Source organism: Electrophorus electricus, chromosome 20 (assembly GCF_013358815.1).
Source record: "Electrophorus electricus isolate fEleEle1 chromosome 20, fEleEle1.pri, whole genome shotgun sequence".
NCBI classification, from domain to species: domain Eukaryota; kingdom Metazoa; phylum Chordata; class Actinopteri; order Gymnotiformes; family Gymnotidae; genus Electrophorus; species Electrophorus electricus.
This window is the reverse complement of record NC_049554.1, coordinates 1,395,001-1,417,615: the sequence shown is the minus strand read 5'-3', so window position 1 is coordinate 1,417,615 and position 22,615 is coordinate 1,395,001. Positions and strand designations below refer to the sequence as shown.

Genomic DNA, 22,615 nt, shown 5'->3' with positions numbered 1-22,615 from the left:
AGTAAATAGGGATTCCAAAAGTGGAAGTCAGTTTAAAAAAAAACCCGATTCGAAGCACTAGGAGGAAACCGAATAACAAAGCAAAAGGCTCACATAGGACAGGTAAGTGGAGAACAGGTGCAGGGGCGTGCTCGCTAATCAGTAGCTACGTTTCCATCGACTTTTTGCCAGCGATAAAATGAAAGTTCGTGAAAAGCTATCGGCACATTTTTACAGCAGATTGTTTCCATCAGTGACAGAAATACTTTGAGTGATTGTGTAATTTCCTGCAAAAAGTTTTGGTTTGCGAAACAATTTGGGTTTAATATGTTTCTATCTCTAATTTCATGTATGTCGCAAATTGTATAGATCTAGCTTTCTTACGTTTCTTATAGCAACATAGATAAGGGTCATAAGACAAAACGGACAAGGTCAGACAGCTGCTAAATATTGGGCAATGCATATAATTAGCTATAATTAGCACAATTATTAATGTCCAAATGAGTAGCGAAATGAAACTAACGACTGACAGCTTAAATGGATAATTATGGTAATATATATAACATTATTAGCCATATTACAAAATACACAGGGGAAAGGCACAATCCTACTCTGCTTCATACATTCCTTGAAGCACTTCTTGAATTCATGTTTTTCGCAATTCACTTTTGATTGTTCTTTTTGTGTTTTCCAATGAATAAATAATGTGAATAAATTGGTGTCTATGCAGCAAAAGGGGCTCAGTCATTAAGGATGCCATTTGAGTAAATCAGAAAACACACACACACACACAGTGCTAGTGATGTAGTTGTTTGGTAAATGTAACACTTTATTTTAAAACATATTTCATTAAATATTGCTTTAAGCTGAAGTGCATGTCTTACTCCTGGAGCACTGCCACTGACTACCCAGTGTGGGATGCTTGAACCATTTCAGTTTGCCCTGCAGGGGAAGCTTTCTATATTCAGTATTTGGCACCTATACAGTTTTATGCTAAATATGTTGTTAGTAAGCCTACACAGTTACTGGAATGTAATCTTCTCCTCTATTGAGAATGAATGAAATAAATTGAAAGTGAATGAAATGAAACTGAGAGTAAATGAAATAATAGTAAGAATAATTACAAATGTCCTCCTTTCTTTTTTTTTATTCATTCAGGGACTGGGACAGAACTTAACTTTTAACTGGCGTCAGTGACTGGGAACATTTGAAACTTTACTTATAGCTGGAAGAGATCTCTGAAGAATACTGAATCGCATTGCTTTGGAGACACAATTGGAATATTCCAGAAGAACATAACACTGGTATTAATGTTATTGCGTAACAGTGCATGCTAACGCATGCATGCAATAGTGAATTGTATTTAGTTTGTTTGCTGCATTTCTGATATTTATAATATGTATTACCTTTTTTTGAAGACTTCCATTCAAATCTATTTGACACAAACACACACTAGTCATACTGTGAAATAATATGTTTTTACATGACTTTACATTAATCATGAACGACTGAAGTAATTAAAATATATCAGTGCAGACTGCTAACAAAGGATTGAGATGCTTACTTAATGTTGATAAAACAATAATCACTAGTTAATATTTAAGGAAGGCTGGAATAAGACTAAGTTAACTGAAGAACTTAGGATTCGAGAAAGAACTTTCATGTCAAAGAAATCAGTAATCAGTAATGTTTACACTGGATGCCAGTATTTGAACAGTGTACGCTACTGACCAATTAACATTGCCGTGAAAGAGAAGAAAACCTTCAGAACTTAAATTGGTCAAATTAGACATGACTAAAAATAAAGGAACATGGCACCTTTGTTAAGTCTGACACTAGGAAACAGGATTTTGCTCATAGGAGAGTAAGGCCCAATTCACCCCTTGCCCCAGACACTTAGCATTACCCCTCTATTTTGCACATCCCTGCCTAGGGGTAGGGTGCCCTGATTTTTGTTGTCCAAATGGAGATTTTTCAAAGGAAATGAAGTGTTATGGGAAATTTCTCAGAATGCCTTGCAGATGCCAGCAACATGGCTACACAAATGACCAAAAAATCCACAAATGTAAATATTTTGTCCATTAATGAAAAATATAAATTATGATAACCATTGTATTATCTTAGTTTAATGTTGTTTCACTGTATTGTGCTCCTTTGCTTTATACCAAGCATAAAAAAATTGCTAGCAGTATGCCATTATCTCGGCTGGCTAGCTAATGTTACTCAGCATGGTTAATGCTAATTTATGCATGACAGTCCTGCCTTTTGACATATTTTTCTATGGCATTCTTCCCTTTGAAGGCTTATTGTAAGGAAAAATGGCCTATTTTCCTCTTATCTTGTCGGTCTGGTCCCACCATCTGTCTCTACCATGCCTGGTTGTCCTTCCTCTGGGCCTTGGGGCATGTTTCTCAGAATGAGTGACAGAGTCATACATGCTGAAAAGCACACTTTATTCAGAGATGCATGAGCATATATAGATGGCAAAGCTGATGAGTAAATGGAAATATGTAAATTACATAGCAAGTACAACATGTTCACACATGATAGAATATGCAGTATTAAAAATGGGGCAGCCAAATGTCACTAGCTCAAACCATATTTGACATAACCTTACACCTATCTAAGAATAGACATGTTAACATGACAGAGAATAGATCTTTAATACACCTGGAAAGAAAAGACTGTACTGTACAGAAAAGGGAGTCGCATAGTTGGAAATTCTAACACTTACAATACCCAACACTTCTCTATAATACCCAGCTTTACCACTCCTCTAATATTAATGCAGACTGGTAGAGTTGCCTACAGAGCACTGCTACTAGTCTGGTAATGAAGCAATATTCTTTTTTATTTGATGACCGATTGATGCGTGAAATTGAAGCTGTGAACGACAACTGCAGACAACTGAAAAAGGATACTCATAGCCCATGCAAGAGAGGACTATAGCTGAGGACAGCATGTTGGAAATGTCCAGCAAAATCTCATTGAATCTGTTTACGTAAACAATTTATTATGGAAAGATTTCAACTATTACTCTTCTAACATAGTTCCAAAGGTCAAAAGAGTACTCAAACACAAGGGATAGGGGCAAAAATAAGAAATGGCATGGGCTTAATTGTAGCAGCTGGACATTAGATATTAGTCTGTGATGTTTTCTCTGTTTCCATTAAGGTTTTATCACATCAGTAGACAGTCAAACAAACTGTGCCATATGTTGGGTGAAAGTGGACTTTGACTCTGTGCACTTCTTAGTTAAAGATTTACTGAATTAAGCCCTGCAGACCAGTCATGCAATGCTAGAAAATGTGAATAGCAGAAAGAGTCTGACCCACCCACATAACACTTGGGGGTGCAGTCCCCTCTCTTTATTCACACTATCTTGTTTTGTCGTTGTCAAACTTGCTATTAGAAAAGGAACAAAAAGAGAAGTGCCATGAGACTATTGATTTTAGAAGAAAGAGCTAAAACCAAAATGAAATAAAATCACATTCTCCTTACTTGTATTAGTAAACTGATACGGAGATTTCGTTCAAAATTTAAGCTGTTGATTCTGGTTATTTCCATCATTAAACATCCCTCTTTAAGAAAAGCTATTTGCGCTTTACAGCGTATATGAGCAATGCTACTTGCAGATGGCTTGCTTTGGAACCCTGCATACTAATATAAACAACCATAACAAGGTAAATAATAGTTATTTAACATTAATTATAACATGTTCTGATAAGCCCATATTTACACTCACACGCTTGTTGTGAGCCTGGACACGTATAAGCAAGGCTACGACAAACTCCCGATCAGGGGACTTGAGTCACCACACAGTGACGCCCACTTTCAGGAATCCTACGTCATATGGTATCCTGTGATTGTGACAGGCAGGCACTACGTTGTCAGTCGTAGGTAAGGAGGAACTGGCGAGCAGAAACATTTTACGCATTAATTGTTGATTTTTTTTTTTCACATTATTAAATCCCAACCGTTTGTGTTTTGTTTTGTTTTGTTTTTTTCTTCCATTTCCCTTTTCACCAGTTGTTTCCTGGAGAATGACTGCGCTATAGATTAGATACCAAAAACGGCGTTTTCCCAGTTTAACGCTGTATTCAGCACTCTTCTATGTTGGTTTATCAAACCTTGCTGAAAGTGGATAGAGGATTCATGGCTGGGGATTAAATATTCTCTTCAACTTTCAAGCTTCTCTGAGTTGCGTGAAGAAAGTGAAACTGCCGACCAAATGGAGTTGCCATGGGGAATGCTGTTCATGCTGACTGGCGCTCTGGTATCTGAAGCGGTCCTGGAAAACTATTACCCGAAACAGAACATTACCTGCTCTCAGGCAAGCAATCTAATCTGCTTTCATTTCATTTCATTTCATTTCATCGAGAGGCAGTCTAGGATTATATATTTATTTTAGTTAACCTCAGCCTTCCATATATTCACTATGGTGTTCACTGACATTTTTGTTATGCCGTTTAAAAGGCTGAAATGAACGTTTTGTTACAAAACATTGTTTTTAAAGTGTCCAGTCTCAGGGGTGAGGAGGTTCAATAGACTACACACTTTTGTAGTGCCTATTCTGAAAAAGGCCTATAGAAACGTCAGTAAATGGTGCGATAAATTTTATCGGTTGAAGAACCTACACAGTAGATTAAAGAAGTCACAGATTAGTTAGATGAAAAATGATACGTTTAAAACTTTATAAGAAAGTCGGTTATGGTTCTTTAAATTTAAGATCATCTGTGCATCTGCAGATTTCCTCTTGAACTGAATTAACTAAAGTGGAATTCCCCCCCCCCCCCCCCCCCCCATGCTTACAATAGTACTTAAAGTTTGAAGATTGATTCCACTGTGCTCTGCCGACTGCTCGAACAGCTTTCAAGGTGGTGTTAGTGCTGGCTCCTGATATTTACTGTTCCATTATGTATTGTGTATCCTAGGGTCTTGCTCGATGCAGAGCAAAGGAGGCATTCCCTCTGGGGCTGCATGACTTTGGACCTGTGGAAATTTTGGGTCTTGATGTGAAACCTATGCTGTGCTGTAAAGAGAATAGAAAATGCAAAACATGCGTACACACCAGAATCCTGCTCAGAATTCTTCCTAAAGACGATGAGGGGGAGAAAAGATCAGGAGAACATGAAGACAGTGGTAAACACACATTTAAAGTAGTGTGTGTGTGTTCGTGTGTGTGTGTGTTCGTGTGTGTGTGTTCGTGTGTGTGTGTGTCTGTGTGTGTGTGTGTGTGTCTGTGTGTGTGTGTTCATAGGTTTGCAATAATTGCAGCACTCCTCACAGGCAAGGTTCTGAAAAATACATTTCAGGAATGACAAGGATAATTTCTAATTGGACATCATTAGGTTTCCATAAGAATTAATAATGGACTAATTTACTAGTCCAGGATTACTAGTTAGTTATTGTTGTGATAGACTATTTATATATATATATATATATATATATATATATATAGACCAAATATCTTCTGAGTGAAACCAAATAAAGCATGTGTGCGTGCATGTGTGTGATATTTGCATTCCTTCTTTAACCTCTGTGCCCTGTATAGGGGATGCAGCCGCAGTAACAGTGTGCTTCCTCTCTGGCCCAAATCTCCCCCACTGCTGGAAAGTTAACTTTGTAGTGACTCCTAATGCACGTGAAAACCATTCAAAAGCTGAGGTGAGTAAGGCTGAATCCCTTCCATGAACAATGCCCACATTGGCTCATCTAGAGCTCAGTCTGAACAAATTCTGACCTCCCTAAACCAAACCGTCACCCCCAGGGTTATTTAGGGCAGACGAATGTGCTACAGTGGGGATTTTGTGCTCCTCCTTCACAGCTGCCCATTTTAAATCAAAATACAGATATGAAAAAAACAAATAGAATAAATGACTCATTTAACAACTGAGTCACGTTGGGATTAATTGGGTTGGGTTGGGATGCTTGTTAAAGCAGAGAAAATACTAACGTGTTTAGTGCTCTGGCAATTTATGATGCTTTTGAGAATCTTTACGTTCCATATTTAAATGGTGAAAAGAATCACCTACAAATTAATATATTCATTTCTACTGTAAATCAGTTAGATGTATAAAGGGCCATACATACAAATTAGAGTTTGTTGTTCATTCAGATAAGAGACTGCTTTGTCATATGACTGCTCATGATTTACTGAAAGAGAAGGAATGACAATAAGAAGATTAGCAAATCAAGGAGATTTGGTATAAATACATTTCCTGTTATACCAGCCTACAAGTAAATTGTTATATGGAAATGATACACAAATTTAAAAATGTATTTGGAAGGAGAATTACATGTAATGTAACCATGTACAGTGCAAATGCAACAATAAAGGTGACAAATCTGTGGAAGCAGAATTAATGCCATTGAAAACAGGGATAATGATAAAATGCTACCAAATGAGAAAATCAGAGATGGCATTTGCACATTTACTATATCATGACTGGTTAATCAAAAGCTAAATAAGAGAATTAGCTTACTTACTAATGCTCTAAATATTTATTGGACCGTGCGTAGCACTATACAAATATTCAAGCTCAAATTTCTTTTACTTTACCCTGTACTGTACACTGCACATCGTCATTGCCACTATTTTTATGTGCTTGTGTTTTGTTTCTTCTGGAGGCACTGGCACTGGGCTGTAACTATTTGTATATTGTCTATCACAGCTAACCGTGGTGCAGTATGATGGCATTTTCCTGGGGACCACTGTGAATGTCACGGTGAAGTCTATGGTGCGTTCAGTGAGGTTCCCCCACCTGAGTGAAGGTAAGCCTGCACTCCAGCTACATCTGACACACACTCTTGGCACCAGTGCAGCAAGCGTGGGTTACTGTGCAGCTGAATCCCAGCTGATAAGATTGTTTATCAGCTGGGCTGAAGGGCTGAAGTGCTGAAGTGCTCTTTTGTTAGGAAGAAAATAGTAAATGCATGTTTTCTCAAAGATGCATAACTGTGAAAGCACACCATGTGCAGTATGGGGTGTGAAGAAAATTACAGAAACAAATACTTCTGTTACATAATGGGGGGGGGGGGGTGCTATTGAATTAATACCTGAGAAATTATGTAAATTCAGTGGTGCTCAAGGTATTAATTTGGCATTGATGTTTTGCATAATCATGAATGTAGTGCAGAATCCCTTAGCAATAATACTAACAACAAAGGCCAGTATGTTAAATATGTCTTCAGCAGTGCTGAGTGTTTAAGAGACTGCTCATGAGTTATCTTCAGGAGCTGCAACTCTACCCGGCATGGGTTGATGGTTGGTTAGAAATTGCTTGTGACTGTTGAGTATTTAGTTAACTGCTTGTTAAGTATTTGGTAAGTTGTTAAGTACTAAATGCTGTCTCTTTGTTTACAGCTTGTGCCTTTACAGATATAGAAGAATGCAAAAGTGAGTTTTGGATTTCACTACCCACTTCTGTACCTAAAGGTGGTGACTCTGCTCAGTTTTAGTTAACAACAGCAACAGCAGGAAAACCGGTCTTTGTGTTTGTGCACTGAAGCGTATTGTGATTGTTGTGTGTTGATAGCTTGTGCGATATAGCTATGTGTCGGTGTGCAGAATTTCACTTCTACAGAAATGATGAAGGTATGCTCAGTTGTTGGTTTGGCTTTTGTGAACACTAACTTCCCAAAGCCCCTGCCAGAAATAAAAGGATGATTAATACGAGACACACAGGTCTAGAACAGGAGACAAGACCTGTTAGAAAATGCAAAGTAAGAGAAACCACAGAAACTAAATTGGTTTGTTTTAGTGATTAATCTGTACTAATATGTTCACCAGCGCCTAGAATCTACCCGGAGATTGACAGGCATAAGGGTGTGGTTGAGCTGAAAGAAGCCAGTGAGGATCTGAACCAGCCTAAGTCATTGCTGATGTGTATGAAGAGAGGACGCCAGGGAATGTGTTTGGTAAGAGGACTCCCACCTGAACCTACGCCTCATCTGTTTCATCAGGCTATATTTCCTCATTGGAAGTTGCTTTTTCACAGTTCATCTTTGCTAACCTAACCTAGATATCCAGATGAGAGTTGCAATGACGCAACTGCCACACATGGTGGTTGGTGACTTTTTAAAGAACAGCTGTGAATGAAGTAAAAAGAAAATTAAAGAGGTTTTTATTATTTTTTGTATTAGTGTCTGTTCCTGTGCATTTCTGTTTGTTTCTAAACCATTTTAAACCATCCTTGATGTCTTGTTTCTGCAGAATCTTCCATCAAGCAAATGGACCATTCCACTGCACGCTGTCACCCCTTGCCTGTGTTTCCAGGTGTTGCATCTCTGTCTTAACGAGATGTCATATTGCCATGTTGCCATCTAATGTAGCATAGCATATTTACTGGAACTGACTTTGACTGGAACTGTATTGCATTACTTATATTTGCATTACATACCACTTTCGTGTGTGTGTGTGTGTGTGTGTGTGTGTGTGTGTGTGTGTGTGTGTGTGTGTTAGGCATGGAGAGAGGAAACACCATATTCTCGATCTGAATTTTGCCCTTTTAGTAATAACACGGGTAAAGCTCACTACCTTCTACCAAAAATAAACAATGTACTTTGATGTAATTTAACTTTTTTAAATGAAGTACTCAGTGGATAGATGAAGATTAAACTTTATTTTTGGTTTATCTTGCCATGACTTCTGACAGGACCCATTGCAAGCAGGCACTGTTGTTGACATAAATACTGCTACACCTAACTTATCCTAAGCAGTGACAGAGGAAAATACTTACCCAGTTTAAAAGCCACAACACTGATTAAAGTGACTTCTGAATTTCAGTCATAAGTCATGCACACACTTGTAAAACCCAAAATATGTATTCTTGAAACAGATTTTAAAGACATGCTCAAAGGTTTTTAATCTGTTCACCAACATCTCAAGATTTCTAGCCTGATTTACTGAAAGAAGTCTCATAGGTGACCTAGAGCATTCTAATACAATGAAAATACATGTAATACCAATATTGTCCTTTTAAGTTCTTTACACATTGTTAACTATTCCTTATAATCTCAGGAGTAAGAAACAACCTACAGACTTAAATTTTTACATTTCTGCTTTTCTTTCCATTGCAGAGTTCCAGAAGAACATTATGAAAAATGTATCCCTCTCAGTGGCCCATGCTGTAAGCAACAAGGGTCATCCAGTGTTGAGCTGGAACTTGACCGCCCCCTGCAGGCTGGAGGCAGAACTGTGGCCATGCCAAATGGAGGCAGAGTCAGACAGTGGCTGTAAGGAGGTGCAGGGCTTCAGAGTGACTCTCGGCACTTACTCTCAGTGGCAAGAAAATGTCACCACACTGTGGGTGAGTACCTCACTCAGCTCCATGTGACCCTACTCTTTGATGAAAATAATGAACACACCCCTTTGATAAAGAGCCACTTTTTTATGTTAGGAGGAACTTCAGTAAATTATGGGCTTGGGACAATCACATAACTGAATTAAAAAAACACACTGATAGGCTTTAGTGCTAAACTTAGTCTTTAATGTGATTCCAAGAGTGCAAAGGCAGGAAGACTGCTGGAGTCACAGTATAGAGGTCATGTAAAGGTCATGAAAAGGTCTTGAGACTGAAGTCCTTAGAGTTTACTTCTAGTCAGAATTCAACAGGTGCAGTCTAGCTAATCAACCTATTTGTGAACACCTCAGGACTGTTCAATGGGATAGATTAGGTTGATTTGGAAGTATGCTCTGCATGGGATGGCAACTGTTTGCAGGACAGGTTTGGACCACACCTGGTGTGTGATTGCTGCCACAAGTATGTAGGGTGCACCTTTAGTATTGCCAATTTGCTGTCAGTTTGTGCTGACATGTTATTGACACTGGTGGTTCTCTAAATACCACACATGGTTGACTGGCACCAGTGACCTAAAAAAGGGTAATAAAGGCTTAGTGTGTAAATGAATTAATCTGACTCCATAATACATTAAATGGATATTGACTATGTTTTGCTTTCTTTTGCATTGCTGATGTGGTTAAACACTCCAATGTGTGTAAGGTAAAAACATTGTGCTTATAGGAAGCTTTTTACCCTGGCCAAGAAACTAAGATTCAACCAATTGCATACATTTAGCGCTTGGCGAAAATGCCTCTTATGTCAGAGGTTTGCTGTTTATTTAAAGTAGTTTAACAAATTAATGTTTGTAAGTGTGGACACAGCAGGAAAGAGTCCGAGTTTTACTAAGATAGAAAAGTGAAAAGAGTATATATAGAGTATAGAGCCACAACACTGATAAAAATGTTATCCAAGAGTTAAATCATTTAAACAATAATTCTACAAATCATCTTTTTTTACAGACATCCGGCACATTTGAGGATTTGGTGGATATTCATTCTACAAATCTGTTTTTGCATTGTATGATGGTATGGCTTATGTTGTACCCATTAAATATTTGTTTAGTATGCAGCACGGTGCACTTTGCAAAATATTTAAATATCATATGCGTTGCGTATGTGTGTTTTGTGTTCTTTCAGGTTAAGCTGGAAGAGGAAACATTAGGTCCTCTGTGTCAACATGACAGTGAGTGTCTTAACAGACAACCTTCTTTTACATTATGTTCCATTATGTTGTTGTTCTCACAGATATCTGATAGCTTTCTGTAACTGAAAGTATTTACAAGAATGTTTATAAATGCTACATATGACTTAGTTTAAAATTGAACCTGCTGTCATACAGATTAGCATAAACATAACTTATGTGTTTTTTGAAAACTTATGCATATGCTCTGCAGTATTCAATAATTCTTTGTCCAGGTATCCAGTTTTTCATCATGTTTTGTAATGTGCCCTTCAGTCCGCAGGGGACGCTGGAGCATTCTTGTGCTTGTGACCCTTCTAGTTTTCAGCCTGACTGTGTTTGGCATGTATGTGCTTAGGGAAAAACTCAAAGGTGAAATGAAGTTTCCTTGATTGTTCTCAATCTATTCCTCATTCACTGATCTGTGGAGTTATCAAAATGTATGTAGAATGTTGGCTTAAGAAAAAACAATAAGAGGTTATGCATGGTGAAGGTTATTTCTTGGATTTATTGGAATGTGTACAAATAAATGCAATGTAGGCTGCATATCCAGAAAGTTGATTTAAGTTTAATAGACCATACAGGCATAATCTTGAGCTGTTCCTTCTAAGTTCTGTCAGCCACAGAAGTCTGATGCATGTAACTCCAATTCTGTGTGTCACAGTGAGTTGAGGCCATTGTTTAGAGTCAGGCATTCTGGATTCTTCATGAGTGTGTGTGTGTGTGTGTGTGTGTGTGTGTGTGTGTGTGTGTGTGTGTGTGTGTGTGTGTGTGTGTGTGTGTAATGCCTGACTCTCAATAATTCCATTGAAGTGTGTTTCCTCCAGTGACATTTTTCTGGGTTTACTCTTTTTTCCGCTCTATCACTCATTTCCTGGAACGAAACATGATATGGGCATTCTTCATAGTTTGTGTGTGCAGTTTTGCTTTATAAAAAGTCCCATTGTATAGCGAATCAGTTTTGCTCTCTGCTCTGTTTCTCTGATAGGATGGCATTCAAACTGGGACAAAAGACATCACTCTAAAGGTATTAAACATGGACATGTTCACTCCAGTCCTTCAGGTTTTTTGTCATTTCCTATTGTCTGTATATACATCCCAATTTCTTTACCATGTATATCTTTCTTGATTTCTTTCTCTCTCTCTCTGTCTCATTTGTTTTCTCTGCCTGTCTGTTCAGAAGGACTTGGTGAAGTGCTGCTCTTGCACACTTCCGAGGCGGATCAGGGCAGTTTGGTGTGCGGCCTGGGCACGGTGCTGTCTGAAATTGGTTTCAGGGTGTACCTGGACCTGTGGAGCCAGGCAGAGGTGTGCTCAGTGGGACCAGCTCCGTGGCTGCATTCACACATCAGCCACCTCCACAAACACAGTGGCAAAGCCCTGATCTTGCTCTCCGGCTCTGCCCTGGACAGGGCCAAGGGTTTTTGGGATATCTGGAATGAAGAGAAGAATGGAAAAGGACAATTGCCAGACATGAAGGAGAATGGAATAGTGGGTGACAAACCCTTGCCCGGGATCTCTTTGGATGTGTTCGGTTCTGCCCTCGGCTGCATTCTCAGTGACCACCTGAAGGATGGTGCTGCTGACCACTTCGCCCTGGTGCAGTTTGACTCACATAAATTCATAAACAGAGAAATGGATGTGCCAGAGCTGTTCCAAGGTCTGCGGCTGTATCAGCTGCCCTCCGAGACATGCCGGCTCCTCACAGAGCTCCATGCGGATCGGCCAGAGAGCATCAGCGCACAGCTGAAGATGGTGCTGTGGCTCCGTAGGGCCTCCAGGAGGCTAGCGAAGGGGCTGAGGGATTCTGGAAAAGAGTTGCGGACACGTGCAGACTCCATGTTCACACAGTTGGACGTTCTGAGTATGGAGGGAGAAGAGACTGTAATTTAAGATGTAAATCACATCATTGCACATCAGTAACTGAAGTCATGAGTTCTGCAGTGATCTCTGAATCCAGTACAACTTCTGTGAAAAGAAGTACTACATATGAAGGAAAAATACCCCTCATCTATTGATGTGTCTTTGAAGGACTTTATTAAGGACAAATCATAGTTTACTGCCATAATCTATAGACATCTGAGTATACACAACCAGATCTGGTACATTTTCAGTGAGTGGACAGGTGTGGAATTAAATCTGACTGGTTGCTGTAAACTCCAATGTTGAAATATTGGCAGGACTCTACACCCAGTTTTGGGCCATGACTCTTCAGTTATGCATTTCGTGAAGAGAAACAACAAACCTCATTTAGAATTTCTCAAGAGAAAATTGCCAATTGATATTTGTATGTTCAATTGAGGTAACAGTTTGCTGCAAACTTTTCAGGCTAAGCTTTAAAAGTGGTTGTCTAGCCAGGCAGTGATGGGGAACTCCATATTGTAGACTATAGTAACATCTACTCAGGAAATCACCAAGCCCTTCAGGAACTGAGCAGAACCGTCCAAGTTAAACACAACCAGGTGATGCCACATACCTCTGCATGACTGAAACTCCGACAATTATTACGTAATTGTATTAATTCTGTTATGTTACTTTTCAGGAATAAATATAGACAATCGGATGAAGAGAGACATAGTTTTCCACTGTTTACAAATGTTTTAAATGTAAATAAATGACATTATTTAAAGACTTAGATGATGTCTGTTTTTTTGTTGAAACACCAGAACGTGTTTAGAATTATTTGCGCGCTCTCAGTCATTTCGCAGCACCGATGAGGTCGCGGAGGAGGGGTATAAAATTAAAAATATCCTGAGCGCATCCCATGGCTATATATAACAACGGCTGTTCGTATCAAGTGCTCAGCGACTCCGATTGGAACAACTACTTTTTGGACATTGAGGTCGCTCCACCCACCATGTTTGCCTACACGAACTTCACGGGCAGAATGCGGGAGTGTCGCGTAAATGAAAATCGTATTTATCTTACTACAGTTTTGCCTTCAAGACTAACATTAGAACGTCAAGGTAAGATCCTGCCTCTTGATTTTTTAACGACATTTTTTGCGTTGAATGCACTGAGACTGTCAGTGTTTTATGGGATATGTAAATATAGACTAATATAGTGCAAACATGGCCTTAAAACTTTCAGAAGATAGTAATTTCTTTTGATCTATGTGCTTCTTGTTCTGTACGTGTGTGAATTTTCATAGGTCTTTACGCAACCAAAATGGGTTATAGCTTTATCAAATTATTTTTGTTTTTATGCTACAAGTTACATGTAAGGAATGAATTATGGGCTACTGTTTACATGCACATCATAACCAAAAGTAAGTGTTAGAAATGGGGGAAATATATATAGACAAATGAGGCTTTTAATACTAATTCTATAGAAGTTTAATCAAGAAAAAAAAACTTTAATTAAAGTAAAAGTTGAAAGTACTCCACTATTACAGCTTTAAAATATTCAAAGTAAAAGAAGTGAAGCTTTGCTTTCCTTTTTTTGTTGTTACCTCAGTTGCTAATATCATTGATGGAAAACTTTATTAAAGATGCACTATGTAAGTCTGGCAGACCTCTCTGGTGGTAATATGTAATTGCACGAAACGTGTGGAAAAGCATTTTGTAACGTGGTTTGTGCCGCATTCAATTTCCAGAGCGGATTTATTGGACGATTGTAAGCATGTTCGCGTAAGAGAACTCAATCAGAACTTTTGATGGAAATGGCTCCTAGGTATATACCTAAATTATCTACTGTTGCAATCAGGTTTTTTGGTTTTTTTTGGATTTGTGTTATCTTTCAGATGCAGAAGTATGAAAATAAAATATTCATATTCGAAGAGTACTAGATTAAACTTTAGCTATAAGTGACTGGTCAATCTGACAGTATCTGTTTACCATGTATTTGTCACCATCATGAGCAGTTTAGCTATATGAAGGTACTGTTCTTTAGAAAGCTACCCCAAATCAATATGGATTTGCTGTGCTTCGAAAGACACCTTATTTTCTGAAGTTCCATTGCTTCGACATTGTCTGCTATACGCACTTCTGTAAAAAGCTAGTTAACATAAACGTATATGAGCCAATAGCCCAATGTAAACCCAAGAAATAGTTGGCAAAAATTTAGAAGCATTCAGGCTAATTTAGCAAGCTAGCCATCATTAACCATGTATTCTCCAGATATTTTAATTAATGCTCAAGATGTAAACTTGAAAATGAGAAGAAACTACTTTTTGTGATGAGAATGCACATCGCATATAACACTGTTTACACAACGAGACAGACCATAGCACTAGAAATAATGGCTCTGGTTTGTCACACTAAAGGACGAACTCTAAAGAAAAATGACATGGTTAGTAAAGTAATCAGCTAATACATGCTAATGTTAGGTATAGTTATTGCTAAAACAACTCCACAATTACATGGATACATTGCAGTACATTACAAGAGTAATATTAAATTCCACAACAACAATTATCTGGCTGTCTATTTTTGGTATCTATAGCTAGCAAACCACACAACATTCTGGTGCAGCAATAAAAAGGCTAATTCAGCATGAGTCCTGAACCCCTTCAGGTCTTGGAGTTGTTGCTACAACTGAAAGGTCAAGCCAGTGTTTCTGATCTTAGCTTCGCTGTAACTTCTCCTCAGAAAAAAAAAAAACTCCTGTAGAACTCCTCAGTTCTACACCACTTTGACTACAAGTGAAGACGCAAACTGCGTTTGCCATTCTGATGTCTCCATATTCAGTAATATCTCTTTTTCCACTCACTAACTTTCAGCTGTACAGATCAGCACTCGATCCATGCCGTCACTTAAATTAGGTCAACATTCCACTGAGATGGACCTTCTTTTTGAGCCTGGATGTGTGGAGTGGTCCAAAAACCTGTCAAATCTGACCCAACAGCTCTACCTTATGAATAAATATTTCAAGCTTTAAAGAGTGACTCACAGCAGCACAAGGACTCTATATTTTAAACTCATTATTGCAACTTTTTTCAATTTTAACAAACACAACTTGCGTAGTGCAGCTTTAAGAAATGAAGACAAAAAAAGACCACATTGCAATGCTCAATGTATTCATGTTTGTGATTCAGTCAATGAATTCATGGTTGTCATTCTATTCTTCATGGTTCATAAACCATGAAGAAGCTGGAGGTGGGTCAAACACCTCCAGATTGTGATTATTTTAAACAGGAACTTGCATCAGCGAAATGTGCTCACTAGTGGTATTTATTCTAGTTACTTTTACTGGTTATATCATTCGGCATCAGCAACATTTGTTGTTGGTTGTGGGAGTTTTCCATTAAGAACACTGAATATAGCTTTGTGCCAGTTAAAGTTATATCTACATGTAATACTGCAGCCTGAATATGGCTCAAACTGAGATGGCATGACAGGAGCATGTTCATGACCCATATTAGAATCCACCTCACATTCATATTGTTCAACAAAATATTTCTAAGAATGTTGTTTGCTCTGTAGACACAAAGGCATTCAAGAAGTAGTCCTAACACAGTGGATGAATACAAGTTTTCACAGAAGTGTTATGGCAGAAAAAACAAGATAAAACCTCAGCATTTTAAAATACTTTTTCTTGATTACAGTCTTGACAAAGAAATGACGAGGTGCATTTATCTTCCTGTCAGCCAATGCCTGCTTTCACATTGTATGTAATTTGCCATTGCAAAGAACTCAGGGAGGGGTGTGAGAGGGTTTAATTTTTTGTTTCAACTCTAAGAAATTATTAAGCAATAGATGTAAAAATTGTCTGAGGTGTGAAGTAAATGCTTTAAATGTGAAATAAGGATTAAATGTGAAATAAGGTGTCCTAGGCAACGCTGACCTGTAGAGGGCAATGCTGTACTATCAGTCATTGTTGCTACGTGCTGTGTTGTTCCTCGTCCTGCTTGGACTGACTCTCGGTAACAACTGCTCGGAGCATTGCAAAGCATGTGGTGGACCTGAAAGAAACCAGTGCCTGCAGTGTGTTCCTGGGTTCATTCTCCATGACAACGTGTGTGTGGGTAAGTAGTGTGTGTGTGTGTGTGTGTCTGTAAGTGAGCGAGTATGCTTAGATTATTTAGAATTATGCTTTTTTTCATTAGAATATTTGCACGCAGCAACAATGTTGTGCCATTACAGATTGTGTTTGAGTTTTGTGTCTTGAATGTCTTTGCACTCCTCCCCCACACAGACATTGATGAGTGTGGCACGGAACTGGATGAATGTCCAATAAACACATACTGCTTTAACACGCACTCCTCTTACGAGTGTAGAAGTGAGTTCTTAACACACATGCATGCTGCAGGGTCTACATAGAAACACAATGATCTTGCCATCTGTTTTTATGTCTTAATCACTTCTTACCTATCCCATTCTCTGCATCCCCTGCCTCCCTCTAGGATGTGATCTTGCTTGTATAGGCTGTATGGGCAGTGGTCCTGCTCGCTGTAAGAAGTGTGCCCCGGGCTTCAGATCAGTGGGCTTAAAGTGTTTAGGTGAGGCTATGATGAGATTCTTCCATTCTAATTGCCTGTCCTAGTCCTCTAATATGTAATAAAATATTAGAACTTATGCTACATGATGATAAATGGCATTTCCACCATAAGCGAATTATTGAATTGATAATTGAGTTCCTGACCTGTGTGGGATTCAGACATTGATGAGTGTGGTGAGGAGGTGCTGGCCTGCTCCGACATTAATGCACTATGTGTGAACACGAAAGGATCGTTCCACTGCAAGTGCGCACCAGGGTTTACACGCAATGATGCCATGTGTGTGAGGGACCAGACACCTGGTGAGGAATACTAATACACACCTGCTCACAGTTAGACCTTTTTACATGCACACAAACTCAGATAGGCTAAACAAGTGCCCCCCCCCACACACACACACACACACAAACAGTTAGGAGTAAATTACCACAATTTGCCTTGTTATATTAGTCTGCAATCCTAAAGAAAATGTGCATGCTCATACACAGATATTAAGTTTGTTTTAATTTCTTGAGGAGAAGGAGTCTCATACTTTTTTTTTTTTTTTGTCCTCCTCTCCTCCAGCAGGGCAAGTGAAGAGCCTGTTCGATGATCTCCAGGATGAGGAGTGGAAGTCCTGAAAACAGATGTTCTTTGGCGTGGTGCTATGTGCTCTGGCCACGCTAGCTGCGAAGGGAGACATTGTCTTCACTTCCATCTTCATAGGAGCTGTGGCTGCCATGGCAGGCTACTGGGCCTCGGACAAGAGCGACCGCCTGATCCAGGGCTTCCTGAAAGGTCGCTAGAGCCCGGAGAAGTGGAGTGACCACGCCCATTAAAGAACTCAACACTGGACACTTGGCACTGAGAATGGTATTCAGTTTCAAAGGATAATTGAACTAGAGTTCTTGCCTCCAACAGCTTGGCATCAAAATCAGGATTTGGTGAATACTTTAAAACTTGTTTTGGACCTTGGAGCTGGCTTAGGCCCCCAGAGATGCAGAATAGGTGAAAAAGACATACTGTTTTGTGTTATACATGTTTAAAAAATATATGTGCAACAATTTCACCCATTTTAATCTGATCTGTCTATGAAGAAGCCATTTTAATCTATATTAGTAATCTATTTAATCTATATTAATCAATTTGATTTGCTAGTAATCTGCTTAATCTATATTAATCAATTTGACTTGCTCTGATCTTATTTCCTTGTAATTTTGTACTTGCAGAGTTGAAGAATTTTGTTTGTTAATCCAGTTTACTAAAAAAATAAACTGTTGCTTTCCTGTAAATTAATTTTTGAACTTTATCTCTGTCTTTGTGCATCATTGGGTGAGACATGAGAAAGAACACATCTACACTGGGTTCCTAACATACACACAGGCAGTCTAGGGCTTTTCTTGCGATGTGCAAGAAAATGCATTTGTGTATTGTGTTCGCCAAAGGTTTAGATCAAATCTGAAATCTGCCACTGTTTAACTGGGTCCTGTGACTTGGCTCATCAGCTAATGGAGTACATGCCTGCTCAGTTCTCTGTGCCTCCAAATTCCATTAAGCTTATTCAGAGAAGGAGATCCATTGCATGCCGGTCTTCTCGGTTTCTACCCTGAACTCCATGTCATGTGGCTGTGTATCAAATGAAAACTAATATCAAAAACTAACTTGGAACATTTGGAACATTTCACTCACCCATAGCAGGGTGTTTATTAGAGGATTTGACTAATGACTCATTCCCTTCATCCCTTCAAGTACTAAAGGGCATTTGCAATGTAACCCTTCATAAATTGTTTACAAAAATCTCAGTTGGGCTTTCCTGAGCAGAGAGTCTCCCCATCTAATGGACCATCGGTTAGAGTGTGAGATGATGGCTTTTATGAAGAGGCACCTACTGGGTCTGTGTGCTGTATTTTATAGTGTGGACTCAGGATTCTGGAGTAGGAGGCTACTATGTTTGCCCACCTAAAAGAGAAGTTAAGGGGCTCCACAGCGCTATACCCTGTCCATATGCAAGTATTGCTCATGGATTAATAAAACCATTTCACTGAAGTATGGCAGGCCTGTTCCAGGGTCTGGGTCCACAGAGAAAGTGTATGGATCAATCCCTCAGCATTGTCTTGAGGGATGGGCCTTGTTCTGGTCTTAGAGAACACCATAGACTGCACATCACTGTCCTCACTCTCAACAGGCCTGCGTCAACTTGTCAGCTAATTACTAAATCCTTCATGCATGACAAACATGTGACACATCAGGGAATCCTGCCCGCATTTGCAATTCAGGGGGGAAATGTGTCATGTTGAGGGTGCAGCATTGTTTCCTCTCGCACACATGACTGTCACTGACACTGTGACGTTTGATGCAAATTTGTCAGAAAACATGCACAAAATATTCCATGACATTTCCTCATATTTTCAGTTCTGCTAAAAATTCAAGATGTGGATAGTCAGAAGAACGTAGCTTGCTTAAACAACCATCTCACTTCTGTAAAAACCCACGCATGCACCAGTGCAGTCTTTTTTTTTGCTGTTGCTGGCTTGTTGAGTAACACAACAGGAAATGCAACAAAAAAGTGTTTGCTCTATCTTTGAGAAATTGCGAGTTCGACCCCTAGTGATGCTGCAGCCATCTGTGGCTGGGAGCCCGAGAGAGGGAGGGGCTGCATACTCACGCTGCTGTCAATTAAAGCAACACTGGCCAATCATGGGTGTCTGTGAGTTTATGCATCAGAAAGGGGTAGATAACACTATCTTCAGAGCGTGTTACTCTGACATTGAATGAGCCGCAGCTCGAAAAGATGCAGTGATTGGCTGCAAGTGCCTCAGTGGAAGGAGGTGACAGCCTTTGCCCACCTGGCTGGCCGCTGCTGTGTGGCATGGGAGACTTATCTGATGGGTGGGAATTGGATATGACTAAATTAAGGAAGAAAAATTGATTATTCAGTATAGGTAGCCACTTATGTACTGGAGTTTTTGCTTAGTATTCCTTTGCAAGGGTATCTAGCAGATAATGAACTATCCAACCAGTTAGATATTTTAAGAGTATGTACAGGTTCAGCTGATAATGTTGGTTTTAAAATGAACAATCAATATATCACTACAAATAGCACCATTTTCAATGTTTTTAAGGCATTGAAGTGAAAAAAATATATAGGTTTGGTGCTTTTGGTTGCACTGTAGGCCGGCAGATTCAAAAGGAATCTTCACCTTTGGGCTGGTTTGCAGACACTTGCAGGCCACACTGCATAAAATGACGATTATTGTATTTTATGCGGGGACTAGTTTCCAGGAGAGAACAGGGGAAGCACCTTTAATGCCGCTACACTGTCACTGGAGCGAAGTAACTGCATCTATCTGGAAGAATTCACATCTCAGCTTCACTGACAAAAACATAGCACGCTTTAGGAGTTACCCTTTGAAAGAAACTTGCTAGTTTTTGTCAACTATGACATTGTGTTAATAAGAATTTCAAACTGATTTTTAAATCAGCATGATTTAAAAGTGTTATTGCAGATGATGAATTAATTATTTGTAATTTAAATAATAAATGTATTGGTGATTGTTAATTATGAGAATTTCACAGGATGAAATTAAATGGAATAATATGAATCTTCCCTGCTTTTAATTTGACACAGAATACCCGCACGAACTATACTGTTGTTTTTTTATCACAGAGTGAATTTTAAAAAATTGCCACATTTCATAAAGAAAGTCACTTTTTATTGAATGGATACAAACCAGTTGGCCAACACTCAGTAACAGATTGGTTTACAACACACACAATATCAAACACCTGGGGTGGTGAATGGGACACTGGATATCCCAAAGAGCTTCAGGACATCAAACATGACATACAGATTCCATGCTGAACTCCTTAAACTCCTCTGTAGGATCAAACAGGCTTCCTGAAACACAGCTCTCCATACTTCCACAGACATTTGCAATCACACAGGTAGAACCACATGCATACACACACCACACACACTTGCATAAATATTCATGCAATACCTATACGTTCACATTTACGCAGACCTCTCTCTCTCTCTCTCTCTCGCTCTCTCTCTCACACACACACACACACACACACACAGACACACAGTAAGACATTCAGATTTACATCCCAAAAACATGCTAACACACTTTCAGGTACTTGTACTGACTGTCCACTAAGGGGAGACAACAGGTTAGAGGGAGAGAACACGCCACTCGTTAAAAGTCAACAAGTCAAGATGCGGAATGTGTCTCACACTGGGTACTGATGCATCATGGGAAATTAGCCGCACCTTCACACACTTTGTTCATTCAGCATGCAGACACTTGCAATAAACTCACTGTTCTAAACTTAGTACTGTACATAAAAAAAAATAAATAAATACATTTACATATATAAAACTTACAACCTCCAATTGTCATATCCAACATGTTAAAACCCTTAAACTATAAAAAACAAAATGTAAAACTAAAATAATTAAACAATAAATAAGAGTAAAAACAGTTTCAAATTAAAAACAAAATTTGACATTGGTCACAGTGATTTTTTTATTCAGAGGTTTTGCTTTTTTAATGACATCATGAACTAAAAACTGTACAACTGGCACAGACCAACAAAAGTATCGGGGTTTGTACTTTATTTTCTCCCGGACATTTTGGACTTGTTGGAGTCAGGGGCTGAAGCATGTCTCTCTCTATGTGCCAATATATTTGGAGATGACTATACCCACCTTTACTATAGACAGCAGTTGGCACAGAACACAGAACTCCACATGCAATATCAGCTCTATGGATAATTAATATGATTATTCTACATTGTATTTTCCGTGTACAATATATCTCTTTTCATGGTAGGAGATTACACTCCTACTTCAAGTATTCAGTGTTCAAAGGACCTGAAATTGGAGGATGAAAAAAAAAATCTTAGCTCCCATTAAGCTAAATGTGTGTTTGAACTTGTTTTTTTCTGTTTCCATTGCTCAGAGGTGCATTTTACATACAAGAGGCAAATCCACAACCACACAAAGAAATATCGTTATCATGTTATCAGATTAAAAATGCTCTAACTGAGACAGATCCTTGTTAATGGTAATGGTGTTGAGGGCCCTTGGAACTCAAAGTTGTCCTAAAATGAAAAGACAACAGTCAATGCATTCTAGAACAGTGTTCCAGAACTATGGCAACACGTGAACATTCTAGGACAGCAGTGGCTAATGTTCTAGAAGCACACTGTAGAACTGAGACAGCATGGGGAAAGAAAGTACAGCAAGAGTGTGAGAAAGTGACTAACAGTCAAACCGTCTATAGCAACAACACTAAACATGTGTCCACAGACACAAACCCTACAACAGCGGTGTCAAGAATACACATAAGACACAAGCGAAAGAAGCAACACATTAGCAGGTTTTAATGCAACAACCTCCCACTTAAAGCAGGAATGTTTTGATGGAGTGCAGAGATCTGTTCTCACAAGATGCAAAAATAAATCATCCAGCCTAAAGACTAAATCACATTCTTTGTTACATCCTTCGAATGTGCAGCTACTGCACTACATTTATTTTGCATCTAGGTATTTATATATATTTTTTGCATAAATTTTGATTTCAAGATCTTGCAATGGACCACACACTCAAACTCAGTGTGTGATGCTGAGAAAGTGGAGACATCACAGCACTTATCTCTTCGTTTAGAAAACAAAAGCAAAACATATCTTC

The 22,615-nt window shown here is 38.9% G+C and overlaps 2 protein-coding genes across 2 annotated transcripts; both read left to right on the top strand.

Moving 5' to 3' along the window:
* Positions 1-3,840: 3,840 nt before the first annotated feature.
* Positions 3,841-13,137, top strand: il17rc (interleukin 17 receptor C). The gene is made up of 15 exons (XM_027020359.2): positions 3,841-3,879; positions 4,171-4,312; positions 4,914-5,121; positions 5,534-5,646; positions 6,654-6,753; positions 7,346-7,378; positions 7,772-7,899; positions 8,195-8,257; positions 8,444-8,504; positions 9,061-9,290; positions 10,283-10,348; positions 10,460-10,505; positions 10,779-10,874; positions 11,491-11,529; positions 11,683-13,137. Exons 2-15 carry the CDS (start codon positions 4,211-4,213, stop codon positions 12,393-12,395), a joined length of 1,998 nt encoding a protein of 665 aa, XP_026876160.2. The 5' UTR covers positions 3,841-3,879; positions 4,171-4,210; the 3' UTR covers positions 12,396-13,137.
* Positions 13,138-13,351: 214 nt separating this feature from the next.
* Positions 13,352-18,213, top strand: LOC113583823 (protein disulfide isomerase CRELD1). Its single transcript, XM_027020390.2, is given in 6 exon segments — positions 13,352-13,468; positions 16,267-16,467; positions 16,638-16,721; positions 16,846-16,941; positions 17,100-17,240; positions 17,503-18,213. Coding segments are annotated over 5 exon segments (711 nt in total). The 5' UTR covers positions 13,352-13,468; positions 16,267-16,298; the 3' UTR covers positions 17,724-18,213.
* The last annotated feature ends 4,402 nt before the right edge of the window (positions 18,214-22,615 follow it).

Coding starts and splice junctions, on each gene's coding strand:
- il17rc (XM_027020359.2), top strand. CDS start 4,211: ATGGAGTTGCCATGGGGAATGCTGTTCATGCTGACTGGCGCTCTGGTA. Junction 8,258..8,443: donor CCCCTTGCCTGTGTTTCCAG/GTGTTGCATCTC, acceptor TGTGTGTGTTAG/GCATGGAGAGAGGAAACACC. Junction 9,291..10,282: donor AAAATGTCACCACACTGTGG/GTGAGTACCTCA, acceptor CTTTTTTTACAG/ACATCCGGCACATTTGAGGA.